A 19,014-nucleotide genomic window follows, 5' to 3' on the forward strand; every position below is an offset into this window, starting at 1 on the left:
ATATATATATATATATATATATATATATATATATATATATATATATATATATATATATATATATATATATATATATATATATATCTATATATATACAAATTAACTTGTCAATTTGTACAAGTTAATCAATTTCGAAATTCTTCATTTTAGTGATGGGTTAGGGGTCTAAATCATGACAGAAAGTAGTTGCATCTTCACAGATGACGAACTTCAAAAAGAAAGCTTAAAATATTTTACTATAACAAAGTCGAACCAAATGTTGCTCTGTTCTAATTTTTTAAATGCCAAATGAAGCAAACGATACAATCACTGTAACTATGCTTAGTTTTAGGACTGGAGTTTACTGTCGAAACTGGTTGCAAAAAATTATCCCAGACTTATTCTGTAATCTATGTTTACATCTTCTGTGTGCATTTTAAAGCTCGTGCCATCATCTTTTTTGTAAATGCCTCTTTTGTAAACAATTTTAAACGTGAAATTTTATTTCCCTGTTTGCATTACTTTTAACATCAGCAGTCACGATCAGGGATGAATTTACTCAAAACTTGATTATTTAAAATAATTTATAAAAAGATCAGCTTATCTTGTGACATGTGGATGGTTTAAAAAAAAAAAGATAACACTTTGAGGCCTATGTGAAGTTATAATGCAATGTTTCCTCTAATCTCCAACAGTTTTCCCCGTTCCTTCCTCCTTTAAAATATTAGAATCATTGCACAATTTATTCAAAGATGAACATAAAGATCCCATCTACCACAATTCAGCTGCAATTTAATGGAGAACCAATTGACAACATGGCTGATTGAAAGCAATAACATCAAAGAAATAATCTCAAAGTAATGTGGGTTGGTCACATTTAAAAATTTAATTGAAGCATAGACAACTTCCTGCAGCATATTGTGAAGCAGGGAAGTGAAGATAGTTTCATCATTCTGCAATATTTTCCCAGTGCTACTAAATCTCATCCTGAGCTCGACTCATACCAAACACAGTGAAACTGTCCCATAAAGCTGTGCAATTGTGCGAACTCTTAGTGCTAATGATTGTAAATGACTGCTGCTGATGTTGGTTGGTATATGTCCTTTGTGGACAGAGGGGTGACAAAGCTTGCCTTGCCTGTGACCCGAAGCCTTACAGTTAGCTCACTGACTCAGCAGTTCTTGGTACAAAAGGCTCCAGTCACTCAAACACGGGAAGATGACGTTCTGTTCCCAAATATGAATGCGTTTCCTAAAACATCTTCTGTTTTACTTTCTGTTTTTCCATTAGCTATTTTCCACCTCTGACAGGGTGTAAATACAAATAGCAGAGTGTATCTATGCTGACCATTCTAATTAAAATATGATAGGGTCTCATAATAAATACCGACTGAACATTTTTTGCACGAGTCGTATCTTTTGTTCCACAGACACAACTTAAAAGTAAAACAAAAAAAACAGACATGACACCTGTGTGGGTTTCATCTAGGAAAACAATTTACTGTACAAACAAGGTACAATAAAGGACATATCTTCGACTCAGGAGTGCATCCCAAAGCATTGTGGGGAAAAAAACGAGACATTTCATCACAAACATAGTACGGAAACAGTGAAGCTACGTGGAAAAAGAACAAACAAAAAATAAGTAAACAAGAAGAAAAGGAAAAGGTATTTAAATGAAAAGCAGCCCTAATTAGGCATCCTGAAATATAAACCTAAAGAATGTTTCTGTTTGCATTCCTTGGAGCATAAAGTCACTCGGGATAAGAAGTTAAATATTGATCACATTCGGCAATCATTGAAATTATTGTATAAATCACAGGTTCCGAAAAGTTTGAGACGAAGCAAATGAAAATATGTTCGTAGTAAAATGTAGATTTGATCCGTTTTTGTAAACCAACAATCTCTTCACACTAAACAGCTTTCTACCACAGGAGCTTTTACATTTGTTCTTTGGAACTATACAAAATGAGAACTTGGCCTCTGGATCATCCTTATTGTTTTCACATTGGTTGTTTACATTCACATGTCATTCTTTATGGGTTGCACCTCATCGTTCTAAGCACCGATGAGCCCAGTTTGCCAACCAGAGAGAATCAAACTGTACAGTAAGCGCTTGTGACATCACTCTATCAGAAAATAAATACTTAAAATAGCTCACATTAATTTTCAGAACATATTTACTATCTTTAATTTAAGACAAAGTGCACGAGGAAACCTTTCACCCTCTGCTAAAGACATTAATTAATTTTCCTTTTTTATGGAAAGAGAATAAAATCAAAGTATCTCGCTACTCTGGGTTCAAGAACAGAAACAGTTCTGGTTTTTGTATCTATGTGAGATATTTTTCATAATGTAACATATTTAACTTATGAATAGACTCGGTGTGTATTTCATGGACTGTCTGGTTCCTTCACACAGCACCACAAACCTGTGGCAACTAACCCCTCATAGCAACGCTGCCTCTTCTCCTCAGCCACTAATTACTGCTTTGAATTTATGCCATTTCATTGCAAACTGAGCCACCCATTGAGAACGGTGAGAGAGACTGTGGTGTAGCACAGACAAAGCAGAGCGGACGTAATGAAAGCACGTTGTACATATCAAACAAGCCTACTTTCATGGAAGTACGCCGGTTGTAAAAACGGTTTGAGGTCGTGAATATTTCAGGGTCAATTTGTTTTTCAGGAGATCTGCGAATACATAATCAAACACCACGCAGGGTCTGGGACAACGCTTTGAGGGACACACGGAGGAGAGATTCACATGCACTTCTTCATGCAGAGCAGCAACTCCAGGCGCAGAGCAATGCGAGTGTGCCATCCGAGGGGGAGAACGCGGATGTAGCGAGCCACAATGGGCGGCCTGAGGAGGTTCTGGACGGATGAAGAGCGGTCAGAGTTTCCATAAAACACCTGAGGAAAAAAATTAAAATCAGGAAGGTGATGTTAAGGTGTGATTAGAGAAGAAAGGAAGAGCCAGTGAAGGATTGACTGGATGAACCGATAACGCAGACATTTTCAAGTGAGGTCCTTTTAAGGGATTATCAGTAATATCTCCCTTACCCGAAGTGCAAAGATGTCATATCGCAGTGAGTTTGTAGACAAGAGTAAATCCTCGGAGTGGTGGAGTCAGAAAGACCCACGTTTTACCTGACTGCAGCTTTTTAAGAACAGGCTGGATATACGACTGAAGCCTGTCACAATTATCAGAGTCAACCCGACACATCAACCATCATGATGACTGTTCAGTGGAGAAAACTGTGACAAACTGGACACCAACTTATAAAAGTGTGTTTTAGATTCTTTTTTTCTTTTTTTTTATACATTTTGTATGTTTGTCGACTGCTAATTTGTGACGTTATTTTTAGAAACATTTAAAATTGCTAAACAAAATTATGTTTCAACAGCATAGTCACAGCATCAATGTCACCCAACGACACAGTTTTAAACAATACATTCTAGATTATTTTTGTCCAGGGTGTTGTTGCTCTACTGACCCTGTTGTTTCCAGTTTGGTCTTTGTAATAAATCCAGTTGAGCTTCTCGTCTGTGCGGTACTGGACGCTGTACTTGGTGACCCACTCGTCGGCGTCACAGCGGCCCTGAGAGAGGATCCCCGAAACCACCATCACTTCCTTCAGGTCGATCTGGAGCCACTGACTGTTGTCCTGGAATTTGGATAGCCAAGCACACCTTGGAGAAGAAACGGGAATGTGAAAATAAAACTCATACATGATTACCGGTACTCCAGGCCGCTTTATTATAAGAGAACTAAACTTTGTCGAATCATATTAATCTTTTTAGTTAAGGAGGAAAATGAGAAGCTGTTCAGATGTCTTCATTAATATCAATACAGCGTTATATTAAAGAATGAGGACTTAATTTAGCAGAAATCAAACTGATCAAATAAACAATGAGGCTCTCAGTGTGTGTATTTTGGCATTGTAGTGTTCATATTTCTATGTTTTGAACAAAAGGACATATTGCACGACCTTGACCAGTTGTGTGAGCCATATTGTGTTTATCCTTACTGTTCCACACAGATTGTAAGAACATAGCTTTTTTTTTCATTATATTGGCACAAAACTCAGCAACATGTGGTAAAATGGAAACAGACTGTAAAAACATGCAGATATTTAAATGTTATGATCACACTGTGCTGTGAAAAGGTTTTTGTTTCATTGTAGGTCCTTTTTATGTTTTTCCAACATGTGCTTCAGACTATCAAATTTTAATACATGACAAAAGATAACCCAGGTAAATACAAAAAAAATTACCTGGGTACATTTTTTGAAAACATAGTTTTCAAATTATGTGTTCTTTCATCAAGAATAAAAAATAATGCATCTGGCTCTTTGTGAAACTGTAACTGCCTCCTTATTAAATTATGAACTAGCAGACCACATTTTGTTGTTCAGACCTGATTACTGCTAAAACTGTGGACTTACGAGACCACTCATTCAGAACCTGTCAGATACTTCTTTATGTCACTGCCTGGCTGTAGTAATGTAAATATATCGTTTCTGTTGTTTTAAATAAATTCAAATTTTACTTTGACTTACCCGAAGCCTTGGCCGTTGAGCCTGGCTTTGCTCGGGAGCCATGAGGAGAACCACCCGGTGTACTGCTCCTGGTTAGAGCAGGTGACTTGGTCTGGACTCACAGATCCTGCCTCGAATCCAAGAGGCCTGTGATACGGACACTCTGCAAGCAAAGCAAAGTTGACCAATTTTTAAAACATTTTATTTCTTTTTTATTGTCACCATTTGTTTGGAAAGAACCTCGGTGGACTGAACAGATGGGGCCCATTGGGAGGAGGACATGAACAGAAGCAGTAAGCCACTGACGTTTTGACCACCAAATGGTCGCCACAAAAGCCTCTTTGGATTTTTAGCCTTCATCCTTTCCGCTTTGCCCTCCGGCCCTGCTGACATCCTCACACCCCCTCCAACACCAAAGACCCCCTGCTGCGTGCAGCCGCAACGTGACCCACATTTCTTCCTAAAAGCCAACAGCTTAATTCTTCACAGTGAGAGATCAGTGATGTCCATTAGGACGGCAGGAAAGCAGATGGCCGTCCACTCTTCTTGACTGTAGCTCCATGTTGCCCCAGTGCTGCAAGCTCTCCCTTTCTCTAAACTGGGTATAGAAATTTCACTGCAAACATGTGAACGAGGGAGAAGATGGAGGTGAGTGAGAGTGGATTTGTTGATATATGCAATAACATAGCTGGCTCTTCTGGTTACCGCTGCTTCAAGACTGTCAGGGGAAGGGATGCATTCGCTGTAATCCCAGCATTACAACGTTCACAGCAGAGCTTCTGTTTGAGTCAGGAGATAAGTGTTTGCATAACAATGACTCAAATGCCTCTGTAGTCCTCCCTTTGTAAATTATGAATGTTCGGACGGTTGAAATAATAGAAATTCATAGAGGTGAGACACAGAGGAGGGGGAGGCAAAATGTCGACCTCAGCACAAAGTACTCATTCAGGCCCGTCATTCAACATCGCAGGGTCTGTGTTGTACTAATAGCTAGTTTCTGTTATTCTGTGATTGGCGCAGTCTAATAGGAGCTGCATCATGTTCTGGCAGGATGATTATCTGCTGAACTTGTGTGTCTTCGCTGTCACCGGTTGCCATGCAATTTGTGGCTCAGATGACACTCGCTTATTCACTTGTATCACTTGTAATCAGCGCTGATCTCTTCTGCAAGTCTGCCATGGTTTAAATCTGATCAGTCTCACCGTTGCTGCCTCCACCTGGTTGGAGCGTCTGCCTCTGGTAATTTACAGAAGAGCTAAAGCAAACTATTTCTTATGGATTTCATGCTGGGTAAAACCTTAGACCATAAATCTCATTGGACATTTTCATGTTTTTACCCTTCTGTTCTTTTCACGGCTCTGTCGTCACGCAACGTCTAACGTCACCTTCTCAGAGGATACCCAGTGGAGCATGTCCACCCTGTGGTGTTAAATCTGGACTCTGACGCTTTCATGCCCAACGCAATGTCTCTCTGCGTGTAAACAAATGTAATGGTTCGCCTTTGGAAATCTGAGGATTTACTTTTAATGACTTCACATAATGATTTAATCAAATAATAGACTTCCTAATGTTAAATAGTTTATAACAATCCAGGCAGGGAGAGAATAATTTTCCATCACTCTTAGTTTGGAGGAGCTTGAGTCACCGCGTGGCTACAGTTAGCGCCAACTTGGTATGAAATTAATATTTGTACTTCTTTAGGTTCTAAGAAAAAGTCCAATATGAGATTTCACAAAAACATTTGCAGATTCACTTTAAACAGAACATGTTTGCTGGGAGCGATAGAGAGGTGTAAGCATGTGTGCTGAGGCATTTACCTGGCATGCAATCCACTCCTTTCACCATAGAGCCAGACCCCAGGATGGAAAACTCTGTTGGAGATTCAGCTCCATCGCAGTCGCATTTGCAAGACTTGGTGGTCCATGCCTCAGAAGCGGCAGTCTGATTCCAAAATAGAAAAGAAAAATGCAGCGGCATTCGAAAAACTCAACATGTTTTTGTTTGCATGATTTAAAATGGTTGCAATATTTTTTATTGTACTAAGGGTTTTCATACCTCTTGAGCATGAATCCTGATGAGCGCTGTCCAACCAGATGGTCAGAAAAAGGGGTGAAAAAACAGCCAACACAGGAGAGAAGAGAAAAAGAACAAGAAGATGCTAAGGACACGACAAACATCCACTCTGTTGATAAAATCTGTTAATTTAGCCACATTAAATAAATGTAAACAAAGCGGGTAAACCAATAAAAGAATGAAACTTTCAAACTTAGACATAAATCCTGCTGGATTCTTCAACAAAAAGAGTCATTCTGATATCAGCTTTCTAAAACTTCAGATTAGGTTTCTGAGCAGGTGGGGACAGATTGAGTTGAAATCGTACCGTCAGTTCCTAGAAGAAGTAGAGCGAGCAGGGAATGCTGCATGATGAGCGCCATCTTCCAACCCGCTTCCACACCAGACTGGACTCACAAATGAGTGAGCAGCAGGGACAAGAGAGACTGGATTACAGTAATCCACAGGACGTTAATGGCCTAATACCATCCTTATCTGACAAAGCTCCTCCTACAGCCGGTAACACACCATCATGACAGCATCAGCGGGTTCAAAATCGCTGGATTCATTGGGACGGCACAAGGGTCAGCTCAGAAATCCTAGACACACACACACACGCACGCACAAAAGTGTGTGGATGTGAGTGGAGGCTTGTATGTATGTAAGAAGGGCTTATGATGACCTTCAGCAAGTTGTCTTCCCAACATCTAGACACCAATAAAGCGGCAAGTGAATGAGTGAGTATATATATATATATATATATATATATATATATATATATATATATATATATGTATGTATAGCCTAATAGGAGAGATAAAGAAAAAAATAGATTTCTCTTTTTTGCCACTCTGTTGTTAAGCTATTAATAAGTCAAGAACATGGAAAATATGCATCCCACTCTGCATCAATTTTTAAGAGATAAGAGGTCATAAAGCAAAGCGCAGCTCTAAATTATGTGACCACATGTTAGGACTTTACAGCCAGGTGGGTGAAAGTAATTGAGCCTGATTAAGCAAAGCTGTTTTCAATTTGCGTTCATTAAAACCTCCTTTTCAGTACTAACACAGAGCCTCTGATTTTCTTGGGAGCAGTGTAAAAGGCTGTGCTAGCAGCTTTATTTATTCATGTATATATATATAATATATATATACCTATATTATATATATATATTGGATGCCTGTTTTCAACTGAACACAACAAAATGAAGGCACCTGTTCAAGCAGCTCACTGGGTTCCTGCAAAAAAACCGAGGAGAGTTCGAGATCATTCCAAATTCATCTACAAAACTCATAAAGAGGTCAGAGCTGCTAGTTCTCTGTTGTGTCTAAGAACTGCATATGCAAGATATTGTTTTGGATGAGACATTTTTATCCTGTACATAAAGATCAGCTTTCAAATCCTTGGGCTTAACTTTTTTTTTTTTTTTTTTAAATGTGCCCAACCTTAACAGGTTCATTGTGCAAAGATGGAAATTCCAGATTTCCTGTCCTGTCGGCATCTCTGTTTCCCCAGACCTCTCCTACTCAGACTGGTCGGCTCTGAAGCATCTCGGCTGTCAAAGCGCAACAGACTGAAACTCATCACTCTGCAGGAGGTTGATGCTGCCATCGCGCTCTTAAAAAAGATGACTCGTACAAGAGCTGCTGCATAAAGTATTGGACTCTAAACTTTCTTTTACTGTGGTATTAATAAAAGTTAATTTTTAAACTGTAGTGCTTCTGCCTCTCTTTACAGGTATATAGAATCTAGTGACATCTAGCTGTAAAGAAGGGAACATTTCACATAACCACCTCTTGTCAGGACAAACGAGAGTCACTTGGTGTAATTTGATTGGGCAGATATTTGACAGGATGCCTGTTGACACGTATAGAAACACTTGGAAAATTTAATCATTGAGGATGAAGTAGGGAATTGAGTTGATTTCAGGTGAAACCGTCAAGCGGTATTGCCTGTAGCAGTAAAACAAGACAAATCTTGCAAACCGGCTTAGGCCGCATCTGCATTGCAATGGTGCTCAAGTCCTGTAAGCTTTCATTCTGCAGTTTTTTTGGTCATTATGTGCTGCTGAGAGAACTACACCTATTTACTTCAGGTGTTTGAGAAATGTGACAAAACCAGCAGGATCGGAGGACTGGAGTGTATTTTGGGCATTATGCTAATCTCACCACTGATACGTACTCATGTTGGAAATTTGTATTTGTTTGAATCTTGAATTTGCCCTGAAAACCTTAAGCTTTGGTTCCATTTATAAGGTTGTTTTTGGCAATTGAACCTGCCATGCAAAAAGTCTTTATTTTCTTTTCTTTTCTTTTTCCTCAAACGTTCCCTTAGAAATGAGGCTGGTATGATGCAATTCTTTCAAGAATTATTTGAAGCCTTTAAATAATTCTTGAAAGGCTTTAAATTTCAGAAAAAACTGAATTATCGCTGGACTTGAATCAGCTCCATGAGTATTTGAAATATCATTTTAAATGTTGGATTTTATGGATAACACAGTTCGCTATTATGTTTTATTAAAATGTTCCAATTATTCCTATTAAAGAACTACAATTATTACTCAAGATGTAAATGTGGTATATTCTCAAAGGTGTAAATTTCAGCAATGCTCCTTTAAATTGCGCATCACGGTTGAGGTGAACTTAACCTTTGACTGATTTGTGGTTGATTTGAAATTGATGTGGTTTACTATATAGCCTATTTTTGACATAGTTTTACTATTTTACAGTTTTTTCTTTAAACTTTGTAACTTTAGCTTTACTCACATTTATAAGTTTACATAATGTTTAAAGAATTAAAATCCCTAAGCATTTCAAATGTGTAGGCGTACACGAGCATAATGTCAAGGACTATTTCTAATCCAGATTTGTGACTTTTATGCCACATTAGATGGTTCCATTTAAAACACGGAGTAGCATGTGGAGCTGCTGCTTGCGCCTCGTCTCCCAGCTCTGAGCACTGACCGTGCGCCCTGCTCCTCCTCTTGCCTCCGCAGCTTCTCTGGGAATGCTGCGATCTCTTCCTCGCATTTGAATGTCCAACTCCAGCTCCTGGAGAGGACACCTTTCCATGGTGGCGTCGACGCACATTTTCACGCATGAATTGACGCGCTCCCATCATTCCAGGCGGACCGCGCAGATTTAAGGCTCTGGTAAGATTTAACGACTTTGCACTACTGGAACCGAAGCTTTGCTGTTAATGAAACCGTAAGCGGAGAAAGTTTCATGCGACTATTTCCGTAACTGCATATATTTTCGTGTGCAATTTGGTGACTGCTGAGAGGCATTGACTGTTAATGGCAAGGGCGTTGCTAAGATTTTGTAAGACAGGGGCCTCAGCCCATACAGAAAAATTAAATTATTTTCTAAAAAAATAAATACATAAATAAATAAAAATATTTCAAACACTTTTTGTCCAAAAGGTTTCCAATCAACACATTGTGCCAGATACTAGCTTATAGTAGCTTTTTTTAAATGTATGACTAAAAAGGTGAGAATTTTTGAATTGTCATTAGTTACATGCTGCCATCTGAAGGAATCCCATAATGCTTGGAAAAGAGTGACTAACGTGACCCCTGGACCTCCCTGCTGAGCATCATGGGATGTGGCACTTCTGTTGCTACTGAAACGCAAGTAAAGCAACTGGTAACAGGTAAAAGTATACATATATATATATATATATATATATATATATATATATATATATATATATGTGTATATATATATATATATATATATATATATATATATATATATATATATATATATATATATATATATATATATATATGTGTGTGTGTGTGTGTATATATATGTGTGTTTGCAAACAGCATAATTTACGAAGCTCAATCTTGTATGTTATATAAACAAAGAATAAAGATTTAACAGAAGTTAAAATAATATGTAAACTCTTAAAGCAATATCTAAAATATGACTAAAACAGTATAGAAAGGACCTCTATTGAAATAGAAATATTCATTAATTGTCCCAGTTGATAAATCCAGGTGATAATATTGAGAAGACAGTGCAGTAGGTGATCAATATTAATAGGTTATTCACTCTACTACTGTAATTACCCATTTGTTCTCTTTTGATGTAAAACCAATAATCTAAATTTCTCTCTTCACTTAAGAGCTTGTTTTGGTTTCTTTTGTTTAACCCTATTTTAAGTTTTACTTAAAACTTAAAACCCTATTTTTAGGGTTTTAAGTGGTACGGTTAATGTACCAATGTGTGGTTCTATGTGGTTTGTTCCATGTTTTGCTGTTTTCTGTCACTGGCTTTGCTCACATGTTGCATACATGGGCACACACAGGCATACAGATGTTTGACAGATAGTAGTTTTTTCTCTTCCCAGCTTGTCTTTTCTCCTCTCTTTAAGGAGTGTTGTTACTCCCCAAAGCTTGCTTAAGTCGTTCAGTTTTCCAGTCCCACTGGAAAAACTGAACGACTTCCCTTGTGTCTTGTTATTGCTCCTACTTTGTGTGTCTGCGTGTGTGTCTTCATGTGTGTCTGTGTTTGCACATGACTTCATTCAATTAGCTACTCGTGCTGACTCGTGTTTCCTCTCACAGATGATGCCGTTAAAAGCCCCAGCCCGGCTCTCAGTAAGATCTTATTAAGTCTTTGACTCTTCTCCCTGTACATGGATGCATACGTGTAGTACTGTGCAAAAGAAAAATACCCTTTGCGCTTAAACAGCATTTCTGTACATTAGAAGGCTGAACTACTGTGTGTTTTATTGGGATTTTATCTGAGAGATCAACACAAAGTGACACAAAGTTGTGAAAGAGATAGAAAAGGACATGTGGTTTGATATGACAGTATTAGTAGGAGTGTCATGCTGTGGGAATGCTTTCTTCAGCAAGAAGAGTGAAAGATGGGTGATGATAAGCAGGACAATACTGTAAACTCTCAATGTACACTTTTATGCTGCAATGTGACAGAAAAATATAAACGTCCAAGGGGTTTTAACCGTTTTTTGATTAGTAGTCCAGAGGTTTGTAGCATGCTTCTTACTTGCACAGTAGTATCTTAGAATAAAAAGGTAAAGCCAATGTAAGTTCTTCAGGGAGCTAATTTATATCATCTGCCATGTGGCTGAGCATACTATTCCAGTCTTCTTTGCTTTATAAAGTTCAACGTCTGATACTGTCCTGCAGCAATGAAGGCAGCTGTTTTGATCCAGCGGTGGTACCGGCGCTACATGGCCCGACTGGAGATACGAAGGAGGTACACGTGGAACATCTTTCAGTCCATCGAATATGCCGGAGAACAGGACCAGCTCCAGGTCTCAGTCTCTCTCTCTCCTTGTTACCTGCATCTGAATGGCGTTTACAAAGAAGCCACAATAAATCTCTCATGTCCTTTTGTCTTGATCTCTTTAGCTGTCCAGTTTCTTCACTTACATGCTGGACAATTTCGCCCACCTTAACGGAAACGGGCCTGGTGAGACTAAAATGGTGCTGACATTCAAATTTATTGTTTTCAGTAAATGCTAGATGACTCCTGTCATGAATCATGACTTCCCTTTTAATCCCATCGGTGGTTAAATTTGGTAAGGTTCAATTTTACGCTCTTATTATAACTCCAAACGTGTTGTTTACAATTTAGTGTGGTCTGTTATTCAAAACTACTTCAGGCCTCGGTAAGTGGTGACATTTTAGTGTTTGTTAGTCATCAGCTGGAGCTAAGTTGCTGAGAAATGAATATAATTTCACATAATGAGCACAATTTTTGTGAAACAACCATGTTTTGGTCTAAATAAGAAAGCCCGACGTACATCCTGTTGCTTGGTTACAATCATGAATGTGGAGGCTAGTGTGTTGGTGTGTAGCTGCCGCAGTGGGTGCGTGTGTGTACGTGTGTGTGTGTGACAGCCTAGCTTGTCGCTTAATCGACAAGCTAGGCCGTAGCTCATCCTCACGGCAGATTCTGTCCTGCATGTCCTCTTTCACTGGTTTTATATTCAGCCATCATGCAGACAGGGTGGCCATTGTGTGCCGCGAACATCTGCGGTTTTTGTTTGTGTGTGCGAGAGACCGAGGGCAGAACAAAGGGAATTTAATGGACAGCAGACAATAGCCCCTACTAAGGTGGCCTGTAGGAAGATGTCTGCTTTTAGCTTGCATAAATTAGAGGTTGTTATTTTTTTTGTTTTATTTGCGTGTCAGAGGGCTCTCATGTCACGTAGAGCTGAAAGTGATCCAGTGGCAAGCTACTTACAGGAAGATACCACGAATTAATGTCTGTGTTGGGAATATTTTCATTTCACAATTTGTCTGATTATAATCAATGTTCCTCTGACCCATTCAGACTCAGAATCTATTATGTAGTGCTCTAATTTTGGTTCCAGTCATACAAGTGGCCTTCATCATTACACTGTACTTTACAGTGACTTTGTACTTTCTAAGCTTTGCGGTAGCTGTTTGAAAAAATGGCCTGGGTACTCATGGGATAACCAAGAACAACTGAAATGAGTTTTTCAGCTTGTGAACATCTCATCTCCTCCAGACTTGATCTCCCAGCTGCTGGATCCCGTCATCGATCCCTGGTTAGACAGAGAGACCTGCTACAAAACAATCCCCATCCCAGAGTCTTACACTGGACCTCGTATTTTGTTTCCTCTGTCTGTCTCTGATACGAACGCCCTCCTGAGTGCTTTCAAAGAGCAGCAGGTACCAATGTGACATTTAGTTTCGTCCTGATGCAACAATAAATGCGTCTTGAATATGGTGGACCTCTGTTTCCATGCAGATTCTACATGCCAGGTATGTCCTGCAGCTGCTGTACGAGAGCAAAAAGCTCCTCAAACAGATGCCAAACATTGTCCATTTGTCAACGTCCTACACCAAGGAGATCACCATATGTGGTGAGGAGTCTCAATGTCAGTTCTCCTCATTAACAATTAGATCCAGCACTGTCCTTTCTCTGTACACTAAGGCAAACCTGAAAACATTTGTCATTCTGATGCTGTCAACACGTCAGGTCAGTAAACACATCAATAAATGACCGCTGCTGCCTTTAAATGTGTCATGACTACTGCTGCCTGTATCTTAATAGCAGCGCTGGAAGATATTTGCACACTAATCAGGCACTTGACTTCTCGTCTACAGCTGCCTCCTCACACTGACTTGCATCTCATTAAACTCAAGAAAACCTGTGATAAAAGCGAAGAACGCACGCTGTTTGTTTTGAGGTGGTGCCAATTGGAGATGTTTGCATAGAAGTTGCAGTTTAACCATTTAATTGTATTTAGATTTTTATATCTTTTGGACATGTTCCTCATCCAACGTGGAAACAACTCTGAGATCCTCGTCCTACCAAAACAGTTCAGCTGTTTCCATGTCTCAAACATCTTTTTATTGCTTTGACATTAACTTGAAGAATATAAAGGTTGTTCCACATTATTTCAATGACTTTGCAAAGTCCTCAGCATGATGCTACTGCCGCCATGCTTTATAGTTGGTGCACAAGATTTGTGAGTACAACCCAGGAAGTCAACCAAATTGAGAAGATTTCAGATGTCCTGGCAGAATTATACCCGGTGTTTTCTAAAAACAAAGTGCCTAGGTACAACAATCAATGCATTAGCAGGGGTATAAATATACATAATAGGTCTGTTTGTGTAATTCAGGCCCTATGTGGTTAAAGAAAAATTAGGAAAATGTCCATTTAAAGAAGAAATGTCTGTTTTTTGGAAAATGAACAAGTCAAAGAAATTCAAAATAATCCAGCGATCCTGGATTACACACGGTACACAAGTGTGTGTTACCCTTTTACCCAGAGCTGTATGTCCAGGTCAAAATTAGTGATTTTTGTTTTTGATTTTTGTTGGGGGGTTTTGTTGCAGGTGATCTGCACGGCCGGCTGGATGACTTGCTTCTGATATTCTATAAGGTACCCTAAAGCAGAAATGTCTATAAACAGAAATGTCTCTGTAGACATACACAACAGAGCTTATAAAAAAATTAAAATGTTTGTGCTGGTCAAAATGTATTTTTTTTGTTGTTGTTGTTGATGTCCAGAATGGTCTGCCTTCTGCTGAGACACCCTACATCTTTAATGGAGACTTTGTGGATCGTGGGAAAAAGTCGGTAGAAGTGGTAATCCTCCTATTTGCCTACCTTCTGCTTTACCCAGACCACATGCACCTGAACCGAGGAAACCACGAGGATCACATCATGAACCTCAGGTGGGTGTGGGGGAAGAAAACACAGAGAAAGAAAAATTCATCCCCAGAAGACCTCAAGAATGTTCTCTTGCTTCTCAGATACGGATTCACAAAAGAAGTTATGCAGAAGTATAAGGTAAAGTCAGCTTATAATAACATTTACCTCCTTCACAAAAAAAAACTTAGGATTTTGTGATAGCCTTTGGATTTTTTTGGTCCACCATCATAAGATCTATTTGTTTCACTGCATGCAGACTCATGGCCATAAGATCCTCCAGCTGTTTCAGGACGTTTTCAGCCTTCTGCCCATCGCAACAGTCATTGATGCGAAGATCCTCATTGTGCACGGAGGAATTTCAGACCAGACTGATCTGGAATTGCTCAGCTCCATAGAGCGGCACAAGGTCAGAGAAAATCCATAGCTACCTTTTTATATTACGTTTTATAAACTGCAAGGATTTTTTTTTCCCGTCATGTGAGGGCATAAAAAAATCACAGGTAATTCAGATGGTATTAAGATTCCTTATTTTAGTATTGCTTCCCTTTAAGGTTCTTCACATATTGTCACATTAAAACAAACTTAAATGGTTTTCATTTGGATTTTCATTGATGGACTGCCACAAACTACTGTACAGCTGTGAAATGTCGACTTTTAAAAATTTTTCAAACAAAAACCTGAAAGGTATGTTGCACATCTACTAAAATACATCATGGTTAGTGTATTCAGTCATCCTTTGCTCTGACAGCCTGGAATAAATGAGTTTATTTAAGGGGCATGCATGATCCACTTTTTAGATATTCAAAGAGTTTTGCTAACCATGTGTCACTTTGTGCTATCCGAAGTGTAACGCAATAAAAAGTGAAAAGATTTAAGGGGATTGAGTACCTTTACAAGTGTATGTATTTTCTAAAAAAGAAGAAGAAGAAAACAAAAATAGATGACAGACAACTGGACTTAAACAGGAAACTGTATTTTGAAACATATTACCTTTTTTTGAGTTTTAGTGTCTTTTGAGACACCAAACAATTATGAACTGAAAATAGCACCTATTTTATTTCTCTTAAATGTAATTAAAATTGAACAACACTTCAAATTACACCATTTTGTTTGTAGTAAACTGTCAAAGTTAACCCTAGCTAAAGCTTTATAAATCACTTCCGTTGAGATATTTAGGAGCTTTGCAGGATGTCCTGCCTTCTTCTCTGAACATCTATGTTAGGTGTTGACCTCCCATCATGTCCTCTCAGGTGAAATCTGCCCTGAGGTTTCCTAGACGCAGTTTGGAGCAGCTTGACATCGGTCAGTCCCATCGACTGGGCAAAAGAATGAGGTCGACGGACGTCTCTCGTCCCAGCAGCAGTCGCAGCTGCAATTGGAACCACAGGACCCCCACACTGAGGTCTGACCTCTTATCTTTATTTGCAGATGTTCCCTTTTTTAGAGGATTTAGTCTTTATTTATTCATTCATTTTACTAAAATCCTGACTTTTCCTGCCATCTACTCTCATTCTCAGAAAGAGGAGATGCGTGCTGAGCCAGCAAGATAGCGTAGCCTCCACTTCATCCTCTTCATCCTCATCGTCGTCCTGTTCTTCGCTCTGCTCTCCTCGAACTCCCTCCTGCATCTCACCTCAAACGTACCCCTCGTCTCCCAGCACACCCTGCAACGTCCTCCGGGTGCCTTTCCTGGACTCTCTGTCCTCTGTTCCTCTCCCATCACCTCCACAACAGGAACGGGAATGGAAACAGGTGAGAGATTTTTCAGCTCTGTTTCATAAGCTGATGTGTCATAAATAGCATCCGTGTCCACTCTTGCATTTGCCAGATTGTGGATATATTGTGGAGTGACCCTAAAACCCAGGAAGGCTGCAGCCCCAACTCTTTCAGAGGTGGCGGCTGCTACTTCGGCCCTGACGTTACTCAGAGGCTGCTGCAGAAGCACGGACTGCAGCTGCTCATCCGCTCTCATGAGTGCAAACAGGAGGGTTACGAGCTCTGTCATAGCGGACGGGTAGGACGAATTCCATGTGCTCATATTGCCCAAAAAACTGTGACATGTCTGAACGGGCACAGACCAACTTGTAAATCTTATAGGTGATCACCATCTTCTCAGCATCAAACTACTATGAGGAGGGAAGCAACCGTGGTGCTTACATCAAACTGGGAAAGGAACTGGTGCCTCGCTTCTACCAATACCAAGTCAGCCGCACAACCCGCAGGCTTACACTGACACAGAGGTGCAATGCAATCGCTCCTAAATTTTTTACTACTACCTATAGTAGTTGTAAATAAGAATTATCCGATGCTAATCCATGTTTGCCTTCTTTCACCTCATCCTTCGCTTTCTTTGCTTTCTCTCAAAGATTTATGTGGTCTGTGATCAGTGTTGACTCTTAAAACCACTGGGACTCTAGGGGAGTCCCTCTTTCTGCACCCTAAAAGAAATGGGATAAACTATAAAACAGACAAGAGTTTCCATATTTTAAAGAATCTCTGTTAACGTGTGAAACTATCCAGTTCAGGTTTGATTTGCTCTAGTATTTTGCATTTTGAACAAATGCTGACTATGCCACAAGCTCCCAAAAAAGTGAAATAACTCTTAGATTTAATGGAATCAGAACCACCATCATCTAATACGGGTATTCCTTCTTCTGTAAAGTGGACCTGCAAATAAACAATAGAAAACTGCTAAACTATGTGCAAGTAGTTGATTTCGCCCGAGCCCCACACCACATGCATGTGCCGCCCTCAAACAGCGTTCCACCCGGGGTAGTGAGCCACAGGGCCCACGTCAGGAACCACTTTAATCTGTGATCACCCATCAGGCAGAGCTGTCAGGGGTGTGGTTCCCAGTCAGTCGTCACAGAAACATTTCAGCCTAAGTGCATATTTCTCGTCTTTAAACACTGTGAACCTTGTATTGTGTCCCCGGCTTTGGTTATCTTGAATGTTATTGTCATTTTGGACACAATATTGAAATAGAAATGTTGGTTTAGACCTTGTTTTTTTTTTTTTTTTTATTGCAGAGTTCGTGCAGCTGAAGGCTCTGCTCTCAGGGCTCTAAAGGAGAAACTGTTCGCCCATCGATCTGAGCTGATGACAGGCTTCCTGCAGTACGACCCAAATAAAACCGGTACTCTCTGCTCCTTCCAGCACCACGCAGGTGTCACCATTGTTATCACATGAATCCGTTACCTTAGAAGCAACTCCTTTCTTACAGGTTGCGTATCAGTCGGTGAATGGGCCAAGGTGCTGGAGTCTGTCCTGAGACTGGACTTACCCTGGCGGACACTTCGTCCACACTTAGTCCATCTGGCACCAGATGGCAGTGTTGAGTATCAGTCCTGCTTTGAGGATGTGGGACCAGGAGCTCCTATGCCTCAGGTCAGAAGATAAAGTTCCCAAGTGCTGTGAACAAATATTTACTAATCCCAGATGGGAAATGTGCAACTAAAAGACAAATCTTATGATGGTACTTTATAGTAATTATGTTATATTTATTTTTTTTAGGTTGCTCCCAACTTGGCTGAAACTCTGTTCAGATACAGAACCGACATCGAGATAATTTTCAACATCATAGACAAAGATCATTCAGGTACATAAAACTCTACAGCGTGTTTTAAGTTGGTTCGTCATTTTCTCCGCCAATTAAAGTGTGATCATGGTGGATGTGTATGTGTTAAGGTCTGATCTCCATTGAGGAGTTTCGCCACACCTGGCGCCTTTTCAGCGCTCACCTGGGGGTTGCCATTGACGACAGAGCCATCGATGAGCTGGCCCGCAGTATCGACTTCAACAAGGACGGCAGCATAGACTTCACAGAGTTCTTGGAGGCCTTCAGGGTGGTGTACAAACTGGACATGAAAGATCATCAACTGAGCGAAAACATGGATAAAGAGAAATATACTTGAGTTTTTGAAAGAAGGCAAAAGAAAAGGAGACAAACTCGATGCGAAGAGATACACCTGGACTCCTCCAAACTACTGCATCCTCCAGTGTTGATTTTTGAAGGTTATTTTAATGTCTGCTATTTATTTGTTTTGTTTAAATAATAATAAAAAGAAATCAGCAAAAAATTTACTTTTTTTCCTTTCCTACATTTACAAATTCACAAGCAATATTTGTCCAGAACCACATTTCCCAGGAATGCAAAAAAAAAATTTAATTGCTTCCTTTGAGTCAACCATGTTTATTTTTCACAAGTGTTTCAAAGTGACTGCTTCGGTGTGTGCTTGCATGGTAATTGGCTCCTATACTCTGGTTTTCTA

General features: G+C 39.7%; 2 protein-coding genes and 1 long non-coding RNA gene across 5 annotated transcripts; 2 read left to right on the plus strand and 1 right to left on the minus strand.

Annotated features, from left to right (window-relative positions):
* Positions 1–605: 605 nt before the first annotated feature.
* On the minus strand, positions 606–7,275 carry rs1a (retinoschisin 1a). 2 transcript variants are annotated; one of them, XM_044102191.1, is made up of 7 exons: positions 7,102–7,275; positions 6,902–6,980; positions 6,577–6,602; positions 6,339–6,462; positions 4,543–4,684; positions 3,478–3,673; positions 606–2,893 (listed from the first exon to the last, which is right to left on the minus strand). In XM_044102191.1, exons 1-7 carry the CDS (start codon positions 7,105–7,107, stop codon positions 2,741–2,743), a joined length of 726 nt encoding a protein of 241 aa, XP_043958126.1. In that variant the 5' UTR covers positions 7,108–7,275; the 3' UTR covers positions 606–2,740. The 2 variants fall into 2 exon arrangements, with proteins under 2 accessions (XP_043958126.1, XP_043958135.1); XM_044102200.1 differs by having other exon boundaries at positions 6,902–7,019.
* Positions 7,276–7,541: 266 nt separating this feature from the next.
* LOC122823013 lies at positions 7,542–8,288 on the plus strand. The gene is made up of 2 exons (XR_006369269.1): positions 7,542–7,873; positions 8,027–8,288. It is a non-coding gene; the product is annotated as an uncharacterized LOC122823013 (long non-coding RNA).
* A 1,113-nt stretch (positions 8,289–9,401) lies between these two features.
* ppef1 (protein phosphatase, EF-hand calcium binding domain 1) lies at positions 9,402–18,769 on the plus strand. 2 transcript variants are annotated; one of them, XM_044102216.1, is made up of 20 exons: positions 9,402–9,724; positions 10,088–10,224; positions 11,147–11,179; positions 11,735–11,862; positions 11,960–12,020; positions 13,086–13,249; positions 13,329–13,443; positions 13,515–13,559; positions 14,425–14,471; positions 14,600–14,766; positions 14,845–14,881; positions 15,000–15,149; positions 15,994–16,145; positions 16,261–16,495; positions 16,572–16,757; positions 16,841–16,983; positions 17,773–17,879; positions 17,967–18,130; positions 18,257–18,341; positions 18,431–18,769. In XM_044102216.1, exons 2-20 carry the CDS (start codon positions 10,170–10,172, stop codon positions 18,655–18,657), a joined length of 2,301 nt encoding a protein of 766 aa, XP_043958151.1. In that variant the 5' UTR covers positions 9,402–9,724; positions 10,088–10,169; the 3' UTR covers positions 18,658–18,769. The 2 variants fall into 2 exon arrangements, with proteins under 2 accessions (XP_043958151.1, XP_043958160.1); XM_044102225.1 differs by lacking the exon at positions 13,515–13,559 and having other exon boundaries at positions 9,403–9,724.
* The last annotated feature ends 245 nt before the right edge of the window (positions 18,770–19,014 follow it).

The sequence above is a fragment of the Gambusia affinis genome, linkage group LG02, assembly GCF_019740435.1.
Source record: "Gambusia affinis linkage group LG02, SWU_Gaff_1.0, whole genome shotgun sequence".
Lineage (NCBI taxonomy): Eukaryota > Metazoa > Chordata > Actinopteri > Cyprinodontiformes > Poeciliidae > Gambusia > Gambusia affinis.